This window comes from Colletotrichum truncatum, assembly GCF_014235925.2.
Source record: "Colletotrichum truncatum strain CMES1059 chromosome Unknown Contig_0001, whole genome shotgun sequence".
Lineage (NCBI taxonomy): Eukaryota > Fungi > Ascomycota > Sordariomycetes > Glomerellales > Glomerellaceae > Colletotrichum > Colletotrichum truncatum.
Window position 1 is genome coordinate 2,043,168 of NW_027222398.1, and position 18,231 is coordinate 2,061,398.

The 18,231-nt window shown below is 50.3% G+C and overlaps 6 protein-coding genes across 6 annotated transcripts; 4 read left to right on the forward strand and 2 right to left on the reverse strand.

Moving 5' to 3' along the window:
• Positions 1-5,461: 5,461 nt before the first annotated feature.
• CTRU02_200496 (complex i intermediate-associated protein 84) lies at positions 5,462-7,893 on the forward strand (the record flags this gene model as incomplete). Its single annotated transcript, XM_036718505.1, has 2 exons — positions 5,462-7,668; positions 7,725-7,893. 2 exons carry the CDS (start codon positions 5,462-5,464, stop codon positions 7,891-7,893), a joined length of 2,376 nt encoding a protein of 791 aa, XP_036589505.1.
• Positions 7,894-8,047: 154 nt separating this feature from the next.
• CTRU02_200497 (ribosomal protein s18) lies at positions 8,048-8,801 on the reverse strand (the record flags this gene model as incomplete). The annotated part of the gene is made up of 3 exons (XM_070203700.1): positions 8,048-8,245; positions 8,323-8,648; positions 8,699-8,801. The coding sequence occupies 3 exons, from the start codon at positions 8,799-8,801 to the stop codon at positions 8,048-8,050; spliced, it is 627 nt and encodes a 208-aa protein (XP_070062282.1).
• A 241-nt stretch (positions 8,802-9,042) lies between these two features.
• CTRU02_200498 (U3 small nucleolar ribonucleoprotein IMP3) lies at positions 9,043-9,913 on the forward strand (the record flags this gene model as incomplete). The annotated part of the gene is made up of 6 exons (XM_036718507.1): positions 9,043-9,111; positions 9,179-9,205; positions 9,261-9,296; positions 9,351-9,374; positions 9,459-9,658; positions 9,718-9,913. The coding sequence occupies 6 exons, from the start codon at positions 9,043-9,045 to the stop codon at positions 9,911-9,913; spliced, it is 552 nt and encodes a 183-aa protein (XP_036589507.1).
• Positions 9,914-11,383: 1,470 nt separating this feature from the next.
• CTRU02_200499 (endoglucanase iv precursor) lies at positions 11,384-12,231 on the forward strand (the record flags this gene model as incomplete). Its single annotated transcript, XM_036718508.1, has 2 exons — positions 11,384-11,478; positions 11,541-12,231. The coding sequence occupies 2 exons, from the start codon at positions 11,384-11,386 to the stop codon at positions 12,229-12,231; spliced, it is 786 nt and encodes a 261-aa protein (XP_036589508.1).
• A 2,031-nt stretch (positions 12,232-14,262) lies between these two features.
• On the reverse strand, positions 14,263-16,025 carry CTRU02_200500 (adenosine deaminase family protein; the record flags this gene model as incomplete). Its single annotated transcript, XM_036718509.2, has 2 exons — positions 14,263-15,163; positions 15,211-16,025. 2 exons carry the CDS (start codon positions 16,023-16,025, stop codon positions 14,263-14,265), a joined length of 1,716 nt encoding a protein of 571 aa, XP_036589509.2.
• A 1,250-nt stretch (positions 16,026-17,275) lies between these two features.
• Positions 17,276-18,175, forward strand: CTRU02_200501 (uncharacterized protein; the record flags this gene model as incomplete). Its single annotated transcript, XM_036718510.2, has 1 exon — positions 17,276-18,175. One exon carries the CDS (start codon positions 17,276-17,278, stop codon positions 18,173-18,175), a length of 900 nt encoding a protein of 299 aa, XP_036589510.2.
• Between the last annotated feature and the right edge of the window lie 56 nt (positions 18,176-18,231).

Below are 18,231 nucleotides of genomic sequence, written 5' to 3' on the forward strand. Positions count from 1 at the left end.
TGTCTTTTTGTTTCTCGCTGTACCGGTGAAAAGGAAGCAGGATGGTGATAGTCAGCGATCGCTGGTTGTCTAGTTGATACTGAAGGGAGAACGCTCTTGGATCCGCCCCCTCAAGTTTCCTGATACGTATGCAGTTAGTCAATTGCCCGCTTCCGCCCGCCTACCAGTGCATCGCGGTCGACGGAGGCCGGTGATGCCAAGCAGCATCATGTCCGTCCTCATCTCTTCAACCCATGTCGCTTGCTAGATAGTCCGGAGTTGAAAGCGCTCCAAACTGAGTCAGATTCGAGTTGCATTGCATCGTGCAAGGTAGACTTCGGCCGTCTATTCCCTGGTGAACGAGATTGGAACGTAGCTATAGCTCATCAGCTCATCTCGCGGGACGGGATCCGGATATTGCATCATGTCGAGCTATCCCAGAATCGTTTGCCCCCTCTTTGAATCTGCATTCGGTCTTGTCCTCGTATCTTCATGCCAGTTGGAGGGAGAATTCATCTGGGATGCCCGTATGTAAGTCGATTGTCTGTCACACTCTTGCCTAATTGAGCAACTTGCTGGGGAGTAGAGCAGTCACATTACTTACCTTGCGGGACATAATCCATGAACTCCGCCGTAAAAGGATGACACTTTCTTAGTGTCTTGTCGCCCGATGACTATGTATTCATTTCGAGATCAACATCTCCGGCTTAGCATGCTTGCAGCGGGAGAACCCTTGCATCGTCCTGCTTGCCAATTCTGTTCCTGCCGCTGATCTCTTATACCGCAAAGGAAGCCATCCTACGGACGACCGACAGAAAAAAAGCGGGTAAACACACACTTGACCCATGGGCTAGGAACAGTGAGTCCCGGCACGGCGCTCCGGAGTTGCGAGTGTGGTCGTGCCATGGCTGCCATATGTTGTGTGGAGCCGCGAGAACTGACAACTGCGGCTAGTCCCAGTTGCTGTCTCTTCTTCTAACCATCTGTCTCTCTTGTCAACTGCAAGTCTTGCGACTGGCAACAACCTCCGGGGATAGATGCCGAATGGACATCCTGTCAGAAGACAAGCCCTGCTTCTCTCAGTCACATAATAAATCCTGGTGGACAGTAAGCTGCGTACGCGTCTTTCGGTCTTCATCTCATCTTACAGGTTGGAGTTGACTTATGTCTCTGTTGATTTCATTTCGTCCGGTAGCCGCATTTCTTGGCGTGGGGACTGACCCAGTCGTCTCGGTGATGTTCGTGCAAGTCCGTACCCGAACGTTCTGATGTGCCATGTGTTTGAAGAAACGTGGGAAATCGATGGCGCACAGTTAGAACTGTCAACCCTCGATCAATGTCCTCCGGATGACTGACATCTGGACGATGTTCGGATAACACGGTATCCCTAGTCGCCTGTCTCTTCTTCTGTCCCTTTGTGGAGATCTACGCTTACCCTAGTTAGCCCCGGGATACTGTTCAATTGTTTCTCTTGCACCGTCTCTTGACCGTCTCTTCTCTTTGGTTGTCGTGCCCATGATGATGACCTCGTCCGCAGGTCCGTGGTGCAGGACTTACGCAAAAACGATGTCAACCTAAGACTCTACCACTAGGTTTTATTAGACACCGATCGCCCAAACGAAGACGGTGCTTGCCGCCAGCTCTAGCTCTCTTGAACTACTGGATGAATGGTGGAGGGGTTAACCTGTCAGTTGTCAACAGCCAGTCATCGTGAGCTGTACTTGCAGTCCTGAAACGCAGACATGAACGCCTCAGGAGCTGTTCCTTCACACCCACTGCCGCTTCATTCCTCCGTTTTCTCAGTGCCAGACGACACTGCAATTCCCTCTGACCATACAGAATCTCAACTATACACCCTCGTGATCATCGATGCCGCGCGGATTCCCGGGTGCAGATGGGGAAGCAGTTTCTCTCTAAATACCTCGTCATGTTCCGTAAGGGGAACGAAGAGATAGAGATCCAGAAAGCAGGGAAACGATAAGTGAAAGGCGGGGGTAAAGGAGGCGGAGCTAAGAGGCTGTTAATGCAAGTTTGGAACCAACTTTCGACCTCTAGCAATGTTTGGACGAATGGGGATGACGAGTTGATGAGGGAATTCATAGTTACTGGGGGGTGGAGGTACCATACCGCGCTATATTACGGTGAGTCGGTGATCCTTTTCTTTTCATCTTTTCTTGGCTCTTTTTGCCGTCTTCCCATGTCATTCCAAGGAGGGGGAAAGGACCAGGGCTTGTTTCCGTACGTTCTGTCTCTTGTCCGGGGGCTGGTAACTTCTCGGGTATCAGCTAAAGGCTTGTTGACCGAAAGGCAAGGGATATATTGCACTAGCCTTGACCCCGTCGTCACATCGGTGTGCAGAGGATAGTTTAGGCGATGATGGGGCAAGATCGGCCGGAGTGTGACGGGTCTTTTACAACACGCCCCCGCGCGCTGCATCTTACCTATTGTTGCTCTGCCTCTCTCGTGCATGTTGCCCGTCTCCTCAGACTTCCTCACTCGCTCTCCTTTCCGTGTATATATCTGCAGTCTCTTCCCCTCCCACTTCCCATTTCTCTCCTTCAACCTTGACAACATACTCCGTCCCACCGTCCCCCGATGTCAGCAAAGACGACTTGCTGGTCATCATGCATTGCAACCTTAACGAAGGAAGTACTGCGTTGTCGGCCGACAACCATATCGACATGGTACCTGCCCAGGAATGGAAGAGTGTTGGATAAACTTCGAATCAGCCATGCACCGGAAGCAAATGACACCTTTCCCGGTCAAGACAGAGAAATCGGTACCAGGATACGCCAATACAAGGACGTTACCGAATGCACAAGAAGAAGGAAAGTTGGAGACAGCGAGACTTGGTCAGCCGGAAGTACTGACCTCGCCTTAAGTTGATGGAGGCAATATGGTCTGGATTTGGGATGTTATGAAAGAGGAGGAACGATTGATGGTAGGGGCAATGCTGAGAAACTTGGAGGAAAGAAAAAGAAGGTTTGGAAGGGATTGGAACAGTTGCCTCGATGTAAGCGGTGGATGCGAACCGAAAAATCCAAAATTTAACAATGCCGAGGACGACGAAACGGATGCCCGGGGTAGTCGAAAGTCGATACCATGTCTGGAGAGATGTGAGAGCCTAGGCCAGGCTGATGGGAAATAGAAAGAGCCTCAGTGGGAGAAAGGGTTGGCGAATTTTTGCGGCTTCAACATCGGTGACTGCCTCAAATGGGAGTTTGAAACCAGAGCTGCCGTTGATTATCCGAGGCTATCTGTGCAGGATCGGCAAAGATTCCTTGAGAGGAAGCAACGTATTGAAAGGTGGTTTGGAGGCAGGACCGGGCTTCGGTGGCTTGTAACCATATTTGGCAACTGCTTCCACAATACCGATGCCAACCACAGGAAAGAAAAGATGACATCCGCTACTTACGCAGATGTTCTGAAGCTTTATGCAAAGCAAGGTAACCATATGTATGAACTTGGGTAAGTATATCACCAGGTTCTGTATATGAAGATGGTTGGACAGATGGTAAGAGGAACTTCAACATACGATGAGAGACACAAACATGCGCAAACTCTCGTTGTTGATTGATGCGATGGATTCGAGTTAGTGAAGATTGAATCGGTGTGAACGACAACGGCTGTACAACGAAGAAAATGAAGATGGAGGGTCATCCTAACCGACTTCGACATATCGACTGGACGCTTCTTATGTCATCCTCATAACTCTCCCGGTTCCATCCCCGTCGGTATGATAAACATGCTAGGATAGGAATCCACTGAGAGCAGGAACAAAACTTTCGTAATGAAGTGGCTCAATAGACTTATACGAGTATGAGCAAGTCTATGGCATTCCAGAACCGTGGGCTACAGAGTTGACGGTGCCAGATCAACCATAGGTAGCACCGAGAAAAAGAAACCAATGCAGCTGCAAATCAGCACCAAACAGGAAACGATTATCCAGCAACACCAGCAACAGCAAAAGTAACATCGGGCGTCTCGACCACTGCTCTGCCGTCTGGGCTGATATTGGAGTTGTTGATATTTGTGGGGTTTCATGGTTGACCCCTAACGGCAAAGCTTCATGAAGGCTTAGAAGGTTCGAATGATAACCAAACGAAGTTGCAACTGGCATCAAACAACCAATGGCACGTTGCCGATGCAGTAGACTGAAAGACTTCCGATTCCAACAAATCTCGAAGCCTTCTAGCGGGACATCTAAGTTTGGTGGCAGTCGAAAGCAGGCCTTGCCTTAGATTTGGATAACAGTAATTTTTTCCAGACAAGCAGTGTCGCCAAAGCTACTCAAGGTAAGTCTCAACGAAAAACGCCTGCAACGGACCACCTACATGGGCACCGATGACTTTGCCGCCCACTCGCCCTCGCACGACACAGCCGATTAACACTTGTCGGCCGTCAAAATAAAGTAGTGATCGAGTAATGGTTGTGAACGGGGTTGTCGCCAAGTTTGGCAACATACGACTCACTGGGGGCTGTTTTATGCATCTTTGAAGTCTTTATGATTCATACCTATGTCATGATGGAAAATGCTCTAGTTCCTGCACAGGCTGCCGCATGGCGTCTGAGCGCGCTTGCGCTTTATGCTGCCAGACGTTTGGGGCGAGGAAATCGATCACTTAAATCTGAGGGGCCGCCTTGGGCAATGAAACATGTATGCCATGGACATACGTGCTTCAAGACCATGATCTCGATCACTCTGTTTCGTGTCGCTACGAAGGAAAGAGAAAAGACGAAATAAGAAGAAAGGCCCTTGTATTGTGTACCCGAACTTGCTGCCGTAGCTGCGGAAACTTGTCGTTAGAATGGATCCTAACTTTAGGACCCCTTTAGCACCATTAGTTATCCTTCATATGAATCTTACGCATATAACTATCGATTATGAGTATCCCAAGTTCGGGAAATGTGATGCTTGCTGTCATGCAGTATCACGTAAATGTGAAATTAAATGTTCGATATCATGCTTCGGGTATGTAATTGAGCTAGAAATATGTAGAGGTAGTTTTGCCTTAACTATTGGAGATTACTCCAAAAATTTAATGGGTGTGAGGTGTGAAGCAAATCATTTCATGTGTAGGCCTAGCTTAGTCTACACGTGTATCAGAGAGAAGCATTCCCAATTTATTTGATGCCGAACCTGGAAGAACATAGCGGTGATGAAAAGTGAGAGTGGAAGGCACGGACTCGGATGTGGTGGGGCATTTGATGACTAACCACGGCTAATCATTGGGTGAACCCGCACGCGCGGGTCGCATTTTGGTGGCAGCTGCCGCGATTTGGATGCTCCGAAAGCTCCAGTGTCCAATTCCAGTCGCAAATCTTTGAGAGCTTCGTCTGCCGGCATTGAACCTCACCACATGCCGGGCATAGCGTAAATTGGTCTGAAGATGCCAAGGTGGGTTGATTCGAGCTTCAATTACCTATCGACATGACTAATTACCATCATAGAACCCTGCAATAGGAGTATTGATCCCACATCATGAGGGCGCAAATTGCCCGCCATGTCTCCCGACGGGTCCTCGTTCCAAGGGGATGCGTTCCCGCCTGCACGATTCTTTCTCGCCCGACCTGTCGACATACGCAGCTGCCGGTAGCGGCAACGATATCTCTTTCCAGACGAGCCCCGCGACGGACCTTCTTCGGTATACTCGGGAAGGCCCCTAGACAGATTAAGAAGCCAGAGTATGAGCCTGGGTGGACGACGATATTGACATGGAGGAACCGCCTGCTTGAGAGTGTACGGCCTCCATCGAGAACGGAATTAGTAGACGCCTTTCGAGAACTGTTTACTTATAAACTCCGTTTCAACGTTGTCGTCAACAGCACCCAAGCCCTACACTGCCGGAACCTGCTGCAATACCTTCTTGAGAACAAGGATGACGAGCCAGGAGCTGGCTTGACGTTGACAGAACTGACAACGGCACGAGAGGCACTTTTGAAGCTGCCGAAGGAGGATACAAATGAGCATTTGGAATTTTCCAAGGCCTTATATGAAGCGATCAAGGCAGAGAGGGCGTTAGACCCGTTGGACCCTGGCGCAGCAGAGGATTTCGAGGCGCATATTGTTGCTTTGACGCTATTTGGAGCATCTACCGAAGCTTATACGATTCTTCAGGAGTACTGGCGTCATCTCCCGGAACTAGAGCGGCCAGACGCCAGGAACCTCTGGGTTAATGTACTACAGGGTTTGGCAGAGGAAGGACGTCAGACAGAACTTGTCAATGCGGTCACAAAGGCCCAGGAGCTTGGTGTGCCGTTCACGCCCAGTGTTCATGAGGTCATGACGACCTTTTATGCGAAGAACAACAATGCCTTGGAAACAAAAAAGTGGTTCTTGCGGCCGATACACCAAGAAGAGCGGCCCAGCGCTAGAACCTACAAGGAGATATTGCATTTCTCCGTCAGAAATGACCAGCGCGGCTGGACTGCTCCGATTTTCAAGAAGCTCGTTGACTCAAACCCCGGCAAGCAGCACTGGGATGTCATCTATCAGTGGGCAGTGCTTTCTATGGGTAAAGGACTCGATGACGTGAAGGGTATGTTTGAGGTTGTCGCGCGTCACAATCCAGATGATCCCTCCGTCCAGCCTGACACAGAGACCATCAACGGTCTCCTCGAGGTCGCTACTGAGAAGAACGATGCCTATCTGGCGGAAAGGCTAGTTGCCTTCTCTTCTGAGCTTGGAATCCCCCCCAATGCCAAAACCTACCTCCTTCAAATGGAATTCAAAATCAGAGCGAAAGATCTGTCTGGCGCAAGAGCAGCGTACATGCAACTTCCGAAAACTGAGCTCAGCGGAGAAGAAGATCTGCCGATGATCAACAAATATCTTCAGGCGCTCTGCTACCAGGCAACGCCGGATTTGAAGGCGATTCGCGAGATTTCTGATATCTTGGAGGAGCGTATCGTGACCTTAGATCCAGATACTGTCGTTGCTTTATGCACAGTCTTCCTCAAGAACGACCAACAACTTGAGGTCATCGATACGCTCTCCCTGAATGTCTTCCAGCACAGCAATGAACAAAGACGATCCATTCGCGATGCCTTCGTAGCGTACTGCTTGGATAGGAAAAACAGTACGGCAAGAGTATGGGATGCATACTCAATTCTCCGACAGTTTTTCCAGGAGACTAGCGTCGAGAGCCGTCTGGAGTTGATGGAGGCTTTCTTCAACCGCAACCGAACAGACATGGCCGTCCATGTATTTGGCCACATGCGGCAACATGTTAATCCTGATTTTCACCCATCACTTGACGCCTACATTCAATGTTTCGAGGGGGTTGGCAGATGCCCCGATTTGGACAGCTTGCGGCTGGTTCACAACATGTTAAAGATGGACACTTCCATCCAACCCAACACAAAGACGTACAACGCGCTGATGATTGCGTACGGAGCCTGCAGGAGGCCGAGCACGGCACTCGATTTCTGGCAAGACATCGTTCGCTCGGCTGAAGGCCCATCATACAACAGTCTCGAGATTGTGTTCTCTCTATGTGAAATCAAGGCCTTTGGCGACCAGATTGCCAGAGATATCTGGAACAAGATAGAGAAGATGGAGATTGATGTCCCCCCAGCTGTTTTTGCTGCCTATTGTGGCGGACTTGCTGGCAACGGCAATCTTCAGGAGGTGCAGAGCACAATCAGAACCATGAAGCGAGCTGTTGGGTATGGGCCTGATGCAATGACGTGAGTTATTCCCAACCCTTGACTTGTTTGTGGCCAAACAACTAACATCCGTGTAGACTGGGCATTCCCTTCAACGCACTGCCTGGGCAAGGGTTGCAGAGAGACTTCGAGGCATGGGCTAAGAAGCAGTTCCCTGAGGAGTGGGCAGAGCTAGAGAAAACCCGTCACTACATCACGGCGGAGAAGTTGAAGAAATTCAAGCTGCAGCGGGTGCTGAAGGCATGATCTGTACAAAAATATGCTAGAGAAGCTTCTTGTATCTGTACAAATATAATAGACGCCAAAGATGTTGTACAATTCATACACAGGAGGGTTACCTCCGTTTTTTGTGGACACGCCCGTTTCCCTCATGCGGGTCTTTTACTCAACCGCCAAATCCCTACTTCCACGACGCATTCAAGCGGAACTTCTTCTTCAGCAGCTCAGGGTGGTGGTGCACACTGGGGTGAATGCCCATACCAATCGCCCTCCGGATAGCCTTCGTGATCTTCCTGTGATTGACCGCTCGCAGTCCCGTTTCCTTAGAGTGCATGATGTGTCCGAAGGGGGTCATGAACTCGGAGATCATGGAGAAGTTCTGCAGGCAGCTATTTAGTATCCAAACAATGGTCTTGGCGGGACTTCAACAGCTTGCCATCGCCTAAGAGCACATACCCTGTAATGGTCCTTGGGGTTGATGCCCAGCATATCGATGACATCTACATCCGGGCGGCGAGGCTTGCGCCACTTATCCATTTCGACGGGGCTGAGGTCGTGGGGCGCGTAGACATCACCAGTGCGCCAACGACGAGGCATCTGTTTGAGGTAGTCGTCGCTAATCTTCTTCTCCTTGAGAGACTCGAGCATGGTGCGCTTGCGGGCGGCAGCACCTTCGGCGCGGGCCTTTCCACCTCTGTTGATGAGACCGCGAATACGGTCGGCCGAGTGCACTTGTGGCTTCTCGTCGAGGTTCAGGATGTTGGAAATGGGGTTTTCGGGCCCTGCGGTAGCTGGCGTTAGCTTAGGTATGTGGAAGAATGAAGAGGCATTGACGTACGGGCGACGACGGGGGTGGAGGAAAAAGGCCGCGCAATGCGAGCCACGAAGGCACTCGGCGCCGTGAAGGCCGGGAGAGACGGTAATCTGGGCGGCATGGTTGGGTTTTGCGAGGATGCAGTCGTTCAGAGGGCGGAGGCGTGGTCTGTCGCGCGGAGGTTGAAGCTGTCACGGTATTTTTTTGGTAGGCGGAACGGAACATCCCGCCCCACAATTACGATAAGGCCCCCGATAAGGATTTGTCCCGCCTTAGCTCTAGAACTTTTCTTTCCCAGACAACCTGCCTCTGCCGAACATCGCCAATCTGCACTGGGAGCTTTGCGACGCCGATAGCCCAGCATGGTGAGAAAACTCAAGTTTCACGAGCAGAAGCTTCTGCGGAAGCACGACTTCATCACCTACAAACAGGTACCGACGCCCATCCTCTTGAGTACAGTTGACATTCATCGGCGCAATGCTAACAACGGTGTAACAGGATGGCGACCATCGCGATGCCTCAGTGGTATAACGAACTCTAGCAGAGGATGTTTTTGCGACATATTTTAACTTTCTTGCAGGTACGCCGGTACATGATTCAGAAGCCTGAGGACTATGTGAGTATCATCGCCAATTGTAATTCATCAGCACGAACTAACGGTAATTGCTAGCACAAATACAACCGACTTTGCGGCGTAAGTTTACCAACGTTTTCCCCGACTCGAGACAGCCCGGAGACGGACAAATTCTGTGACGGAGGCTGATATATGGCCACGCAGTCCATTCGCCAACTCGCGCATAGACTCAGTCTCTTGCCCCCGGAAAGTGCGACTCGGCGCAAGCACGAGAAGTTGCTCCTCGACAAGTTGTACGACATGGGCGTACTCTCTTCGGCTTCCAAGCTGTCCGCCGTTGAGCACAATGTTACAGTGAGCGCGTTTGCAAGACGACGTCTCCCAGTCGTCATGACTCGCCTTCGGTACATAAGCCCATCAAATCAGTGAACCTTCAAGTGCACATGCTAACCATGATATTCAGGATGGCCGAGACCGTTCAAGCGGCTACGAAACTTATTGAGCAGGGCCACGTTCGTGTGGGTACGGAAACATGCACCGACCCGGCATTCCTGGTCACTCGCAGCATGGAGGACTTCGTCACCTGGACCGTGGGCAGCAAGGTCAAGAGGAACATTATGAAATACCGCGACAAGTTGGACGACTTTGAGCTCTTGTAACAACGGACTATTTTACTTTCGGATGCAAGGCCTGCCGCCAGGATGGGATCTGGTTTTCGACATTATCTGGCGGTGTTATGGAGTTAAGGAGGACATAAAACATTGTTTGCATATCGCAAAAGCCTGCACGGCAAGCCTTGAGTCAGCGATACCAGGAATTTCGTCAACCGAAAGAGAGGAGAAAAAAAAAAAAGAAACTTAGCGGAAGCTTCTGACGGATAGTGGTGGCCTACGTAGAACGCAAAAGAACATGCTTCGAACTTGGACAGCCGTGGCGTCATTAATGCAAGTGGTTCATAGCCATACATGGAACTCATCGGCGGAAGTTTCTACTTTTGAGGTGACTTTGGTGGCGTTCATCTGGCAAATCCTGAGACGCCATGATTGCAAATATAACAATCTCCTTCTACTGTCAACTCATCAAGTAGGGACTGCCATGAGCAATACGAGCGATTCGGATAGGGAACGATGCAGAAACTCTAGAGTTGTGTCGCAGGAACACGATATGGGTGCTTGTGCAGCTCTGGTTGAGGAGGAGATGAACCCTTTGCGGAGAGATGAAACGGTTGCAAAAGTTTGGCCGTAATATCAGCTCAAGCAGTATAGGCCAGTTTTCGCATGAAATTGGGAAAAGACTGGGCAGTCTGAACGCAAAAGTTGAGTCTGACGCCGAAATGGGAAGTTGTTGAGACGAAAAGCCTAGTTGCTGTGGAAGACTCGACCGCAGACAGAACAATCGCGACCCAGGCTGGGACACCCGTGCTGTTCAAACCCCGGGATCCAATTTCCCTACTCATCACAGACGGGGACAACTTGAAATATCGTCGGAAGAGAACTCTATGAGGCTTGGTGTGATGTCTGCACGGACGTACTGAGGAAGAGACGCCGAGTTGATGACTAGATTATCCCCGTCTTGAAACAGGGGACATGACCAAGTGATACTGCGAACCATCGGCCTGAATTCGAAAGATCCGATCCTCACCAATCAGAGCCTGGCCACCGGCCGTTATCTGAGGTCATCGTCGCCCTTTCTAGGTCCGATGTTTTACACCGATCTTCTGAGGGTGTCCTCGAACATCAGCGCACGAGGTGGGGACTATGGGGCTGAAGGCAATGTTTTGGACGGATGGATCGGGGCCGGTTGACTTTTCCAGCCGCAGCTTGTCCATGTGAGCTGTTGGCGTGAAGTGTGATATAATAAATGTCGCCCCAAAGTACCGCCTCTTGGCTGGTACGGCATTCCAGGCGAAGCACTTACACACACTCTTTGATAATACTATAGCGCGCTGGTCGACTATCACACTCCTTTACCATACTCAGTCGCGAAAAACTCTCTCACAAAGATACGAAATAATCGACGACAATCTTTAAGTACGGGATCTCTTCTCAGCAAGGATTTTCACCACGTCCAATACAACTCATAATACACACACGTCTGTCACTCGCGACACAAGCGAGAAATCCTTCAATATGTCTGCCATGAAGTATGCCTTCTTGGCTTCGGCAGCTCTCCAAATCGTTAATGCTCACGGAACGGTGAACGGTATCCAGGCCGATGGTGTCTTGTAAGTGGTGTCCCGTGACCCTGGTCTTCTCCAGTGTCTCGTTTCGCTAACCTGCGCCGCAGCTATCAAGGATATAGTCCGCAGATGCAGTACCAGAAGCCTCCACCGCAAGTCGTTGGCTGGTCTATCCCCAAAGATTTGTCCAACGGCTTCGTTGCGGTGGACAAGTACGCGGACCCGGATATCATCTGCCATGTCGGCGCAGAGCCCGCGCCCATCGCCGCGAAAGTGACGGCCGGATCCAAAGTAACAGTGTACTGGACCGACTGGCCCGATTCGCATCACGGACCGATGATGGACTATCTGGCGCCTTGCAACGGAGATTGTGCAAACGTCAAGAAGGAAGATCTCGAGTTCTTCAAGATCGATGCCGTCGGCCTCGTTGACGGAGCCAAGGCGCCCGGAAAATGGGGATCGGATGACATGCTCTCGAACAACAAGTCGTGGACGATGACGATCCCGGCAAACATCGCTCCCGGACAGTATGTCCTCCGCCATGAGACGATTGCATTGCATGAGGCCGGACGAGAGGGAGGCGCACAGAATTACCCTCAGTGCCTTAACCTCGATATCCAGGGAGGCGGATCCGAGAAGCCGCCAGGAGTCAAGGCAACGCAACTGTACAAGTCCAGTGACGAAGGCATAAAGGTGAACATTTACAAGGATAACCTCGAGTATACCATTCCCGGACCGCCGGTCGTTGGAGAGCAGCCGAAGCCTAACCGACGACGAAGGGTGACCGTCATCTACTGAGGGAAAGGGCATCAAAAGGCAGTTCCTCGTCTGTACAACCTGTTGCATTCTTTTCTTTGCATTGTGTATTTGTACGGAAATTTTTATGTCGATCATGACGCATGATGAGATGTAGGGATACCATTCGCTTGGAATACCAATAGTTGGCCTGACACGCTGGACGTGCATGTCTTTTTCTCACATTGTTCGGAGCCTCTCCTGTTTCCCTGATGAATCTTGATCATTGTAATGTATATAAAGCTGCGGATAGACAGCGGTCCAGCATGATGATGTGGCCACGAGCAATGAGCATGTATGTATGTAGACAACATTGTTGACATTTGTTACTGGGCTATATACTTCATGAGCACAGGTTTTATAATTTGCTAATTCTTTTAATATGCAATACATTCTTCGATACATCTCTCATGTAGAGAAGAAATGTTTTGCTGGTTTTTCTGGGCGTCCAAGTCGATCGAGTACCAGGTTCTTCTTTGTAATCTCCACATCTCATCCGAGGACCCATGATCATCGCGTCCGAATTCGATTTTTCTTAACTCTAATTCGTTATCGAACTCGGTTTCACAAAACCAACGTGCTCCCGAGGCACTGCCGGGAGCCGAGTCCCCTTGTGGGCCTTTTCGATCCTCCTCCTCATCGGCCCCGACCTGGGCCTTTTGTCGTTGGCATGGCTTCCCCGGGTAGCCGAGTGGCCACAACGGCCGATCCTTGAGCATGAAATCTTGTTTTGAAGCACAGAGCCCCTATAATGGACTCACTATCACCCAGAAAACGTGTTAACATGCTCGCATAGCAATTAGTGCCCTGTTTTTCCGTGCTCGAACTTCCCTCGGCGCTCTCCAAGTTCCCGGTCTATAATTCCTCGGCTGTTATGTTTTGTTTCGGTGGAGCATTGGTCATGCAACGGCCTTGCGAAAAAAAAGAACAGTGTCATTGTATGATCTACCGTGTATCATCGGCAAGGGTCTTTGCCAGTTCGCCGCGGAGATCAATCCGATACCGAGGCAAGCTTTACGATCTGGTTGCTGTCGCAAAGCTCGGTTACTTGGTCTGTGGTCGGATCTCCGACTAGCCCTTACCACAAACTCGTCTGCCTGAACTTCTCATCTGATGGTATTTGCGATTGAACTTCATTTGGGCTGATGTCGGACTAAGGGTCTCCGTCCCTTTGATAGAATGTGTTTTTGCTCATTCATTGTTCAAGTCAACTCTCAATAATGCGACGACTTGGCGGTTGCGATATGTTATAAGCAGAGGCAAAAAGTGACATCTAGCTTCCCGGATCGGAACCTGTGATTTGAGACACCCGCTTCTTCAGATAAGCCGACGCTAGTTGTAAGCTCGCCTTCGCGCGACTCACATCATCCTAAGCTCGAGCACTCCGAGAAGCCTCGGCCAGAGGGTGTGTCACTCAACCTGTTGCCTTGAGCAAGTCTATAATTTAGACCTCGGCTGATGTCATGTTCAAATAGAAGACTGTGCGAACAATTTTCTTGAAGATAATAACGTGCAAGGAATATCATCAGTGAAAACCGCCTTCATCATAGTTTAGCGTTGCTTACCCATCACATAATGAATCTCTGAATAATAGAAAGATTGCCGAACTTCTCGCAGTATACCCCTTATAATGACAATATGAAGAGCCAGAGGTTGAACTCGCACGATGTTAATTAGTACTTGCGTTCCGATTCTTTTCCTACCTGTGAAGAAAATGTGTTTTGAACCATTGTTGCAACCATATTTTCGCCACGTGAGATTTTTGTTGGAAATCAAGAAGCGAATATGTGAAACTCTTCGAGTTCTTTCTTTATACGATGTGACGAATTCTAATTTCCCCCATGCCTGCCACTTAGTTGATGTGGCGCCTTTTCTGTTGAAACTCCGTTATACAAATGCTAATTGCCTATACCCGCCTCCAGTAACCATTCGCCTCGAAAAGCCGCTCGCTCCAGCCCGCGCGCCACCCCAGTCCATTTTGTTGAAGAATAACTCAAATCATTGCAATATGTTGAAGCAGCGAGAAACATTCCCTTACGCTTTCTCCGACTCCTCGCCGAACTCTTCGACGATCCAGAGGCAGAACTTCTCCCACTCAGTGGCCCATTGCTTGAGCCTCTCGGCTTTAACACCCGTGCCCAGACTTGCCTCCTTGATGCCCGCGGTCCACTGTTCCGGGGTCTCGTCCTCGAACGCGGACCACCTCACGCTGTTCTCAGCCAGCGAACCCAGACCTTCGAGCCCGACGTTCTCCCATCCCTGGAGCGCCTGCCAGTAATCATGCGACATGCCGGCCGTATCTTGACCCAGGATGGCAGGGTCGTCGTTGCATAGCGCACAGGGCACGCCGCGGGCCAGAAGCGCAGGTAACGGGTGGGACATGATAGACCCGCAGAGACGAAGGACCTCGTTACTGATGGGACAGCTCTCAATGAGAATGCGCTTGTCCTTGACCATATCGATGAGCAGAGGGTGCTTGTAGAGGGAGAAACCGTGGCCGATACGACGGGTACCGAGGAGTACCGCATCAAAGAGATTCTGGTCAGTCTCATCGCCGTCACCGAGGGTCTCACCCGCGTGGAAGAAAAAGGGCAGGTTGATTTCCTCCTGCTCACACTGCTTGCGGAACCAGAAGAGCTCGGGGAGAAGATCGCGGAGAGGGCGGCCCGCGTCTTCCTGTGCGACGAGGTCATAACCTGCGATCAAATGCGGCCAGGCGATTTTGGTGGCGATGCAACGTTCCATATTCTCAATAATGTCGTGCGTAGGCAGGAAGCGGAGTGTAGTCCAAATAGTGCGCAGGCCCCAGAAGGCGGCATGCGCCGGGTCGGATTTGAAAAGGGCGATTTCCTCCTCAATGACCTGGAACATATGGTTGTGGTCCTTCTCAGGCTCCTCTTCGCCGGTGCGGCAGTAGTTGAGAGGCCAGGTGAATCTAGGCAAGTTAGCGGATTGTGTTACCACTGATACTCAAGTCCTTACCTAAGCTCAATCCAGTAAATGCCATCAGCCAACAGTGAGGCCATCAGTCTCCTCAAGAAGGCGCGGAAAATGGGTTCGTAGTGAATCATGGTGTCGATAACTGAGAAGCAGTCGGCAAACTTGCGCCAAATGGCATCAATACCGTGGTGTTGCTCCACGTTGTCTGTCAAAGAAATCGTGCAACGTCCCTTGAGCCACTTGAGGAACCCTGATCTTCCGCCATCGGGAAACTCATCCGCCGTCTTGGTCAAGAGTCTAAACTTTCCAGGGACATAATCATCTGCCCAAACCGACGATTCGCTAGTCTCCTCGTTCCTGAATCGGAAGTAAACGCCTGAGGAGGCTAACGCAGACTTGTTTGACAGAGGCATATCCGCCGCAAAGTGCATGCCCGGCTCCTTCAGCAAAACGTCGAAGAGGAAGTCAAAGTCAACCATGGCGTCCAAATGAGCGTGGAGTAACGATCCCTTTGGCATTTTTTGCACGATGCGCCACAGACGGGTTGTCTCGAGGCGCGGCTTCGCCAGTGTGAACATCATGCCCGGGAAAGGCGCCAGGCCCTCACTGGTGGCCAGATCCTCCTCAGCCTGGCCGGTCCATATCGTCTTCTTCTCCTCCTCGCGAATGCGGGCAACGATAGCAGCTGCGCGACGAACGATCGGTGAGGAGTTGGCGCGGAATGATGCGTCTGAGCGAGATTTCTTTTCTTGAGCGATGAGCGCCTCACGACCGTTGAGGTACTTGGCCACAAAAGGGTCTGACGTCGATGGAATTTCTTGACGGATTTCCTCCCATTCTTCTGATGTGAGAGGCATGATGGGCGATGAGTGCGGGGTTGCTAATGAGAGGTAAGATTGCTTGAGATGTACGATGAACGGGCGAGGGCACTCTTTATGAACATATGTCATTCGTCGAAATTATGGATATGAAGGTCGCTGCGACAGACAGGGGACCGTGGTGTTTCCTCGTCCGGCGGTGCTGTGATAAAGAAATCAATGAGTCACCGACGGTTTACGATGGAATTAGGCGGTTAACGGTGGAGGTAAGCACCGCGGAGATGCTAATGGTCAGTGCGGTGAACCCCATCCGTGCGGCTCAGTCCGGCACTACCGACCCGGCAGGCTTGTTAAGGAAGGTGACCGGCCGAAGGCGGCGCTCAACGGCTCCGGCCTCCGCATGGGATAGGTTTCTAAATTGAGTCAAATGTCCTTCGATCACCGGCGGCATTATCACGATTACAAGACCACCTGGCCCCACTGGTTCTTCTGGAAGATTATGAATGCGCGGCGTCGAGTACAACACCGACTTTCTGTCAACTTTGAAAATCACATCTATACAGCCAACAAGGGAAATGAAGCAAGGCAAATAAACTGAAAAGTATAAAAGAATACCCCGGTATCATGTTTCAAATGATTAATGGAAGATTAAGAGCTTGCCTTGCTCCGAGTATAAGCGACCGTTTACATTAACTGCAAGCAAGTTATGTCATACTTCAGCTGAGCATATACGTTGTACTCCGCAGCCTAAGCAGGATATCAAAGATGACAAATAATTTGGTCTAACTGATAGTGAGCAAACAGCTGTAACATCTTATGGTTATTAGAGATATGTACGAAGAATCCATGTCGAATTGTGTGAATTGTGCAGCAGAATAATTGCATCGCCAAGCAATTCCTTAACTGTGCCGCTGAGGCGCATGCCCCTGAGGCTCAAATAATAAAAAAAACCCTAGACGACTAAAGACGCGCACGTCGAATGCCAAGTCCGGTATCACCAAAACATTACCGTAACCAAAGGCGGCATTTCATCTGCGGCCATGAAAGCCCTTTCGTGGTGCTTTCAAGTGATCTTACTAGTATTTTCCCTGCCCTCATCTTGTGAGTAATCCCTGAGGCCCTTTGCTTCCTTGCAGTACGTTTGACGCTATCATTTCGTAGATGCAAGCCGGGTTCATTGTCAAGGGCCCATCACCGTTCGCAACAGTGAGGATGCTGAAGCAATAAGAAAGTGTAACGTAGTGGAGAATGATGTTGTAATCGCCCTACAAAGCCCCCAAGACCTCGATATGAGTGGTTTGGAGGAAATTTACGGCACCTTGGGCTTCTATGATGGCTACATCAAGCGCAGCACCAACGTCAGCATCTTCTCTAGCACTTTGACCACAATTCGTGGCGGGTTTCAACTGTCCGAATCCAGTGTGTTTCGTAACATCAGCTTTCCCAGACTCAGCACTGTGGGAGGGGTGTTCAGTCTCTATTTAATGGACAACCTTGAATATGTTGATGTCACGGATCTTCACAGCGTCGGCCACATCAGGATCCATGCCCCTCAACTATCGACTTTCAAGCACAACGAGCTTCGCAACATCAACGGAGACTATTTCAACGACGATATTCTCATAAGTGCTTGCAAGCTTGAGTCGCTTGATAGCATCTTCAACAATAATATCAAAATAAGAAATGCCGTTGTCGCGAACGTTCCGAGTCTGAAGAGTGTTACCATTGGGTTCAGTGCGGCCCGCAAGCTTTCATTCGACAACACAAAAGTTGATGGCGAACCGTTTGAGGTTATTTTTGGCGGCAAAAATACGGAATCTATGCAACTGGGCGACGTCAGCATATCCGGCGGCGCTGCGTCGGTAAAACGAGATCCTGGACTACAGAAACTGACCGCGAGAACATTCACCGTAGAGTCAAACCGCTTGAAGCATTTGGATGTGCCTTTTAACGAACTCGGCGGGCTGTATGTCAGCCACGAGAACAATATCAAGTGGGTTTCCGTTCCAGAGCAGGCGAAGCAGTGGGAAGACTTCATCCTGGTCCTTTCTCATAATCCAAACCTGAATCTATCATCTGAATATATGGTGAGCGACAGTGGCGAGACTGTGAGATCTTGGTATTGGCCACAGAAAGATATGGAGGGGGTAACAATTCGCGAAACCAGCGTTTCGAATGCTTTCTTGTGAGTCGCCGCCCAAGTTATCAGCTACAATCTTCTCGTTAACACAGACTTAGTATGTCG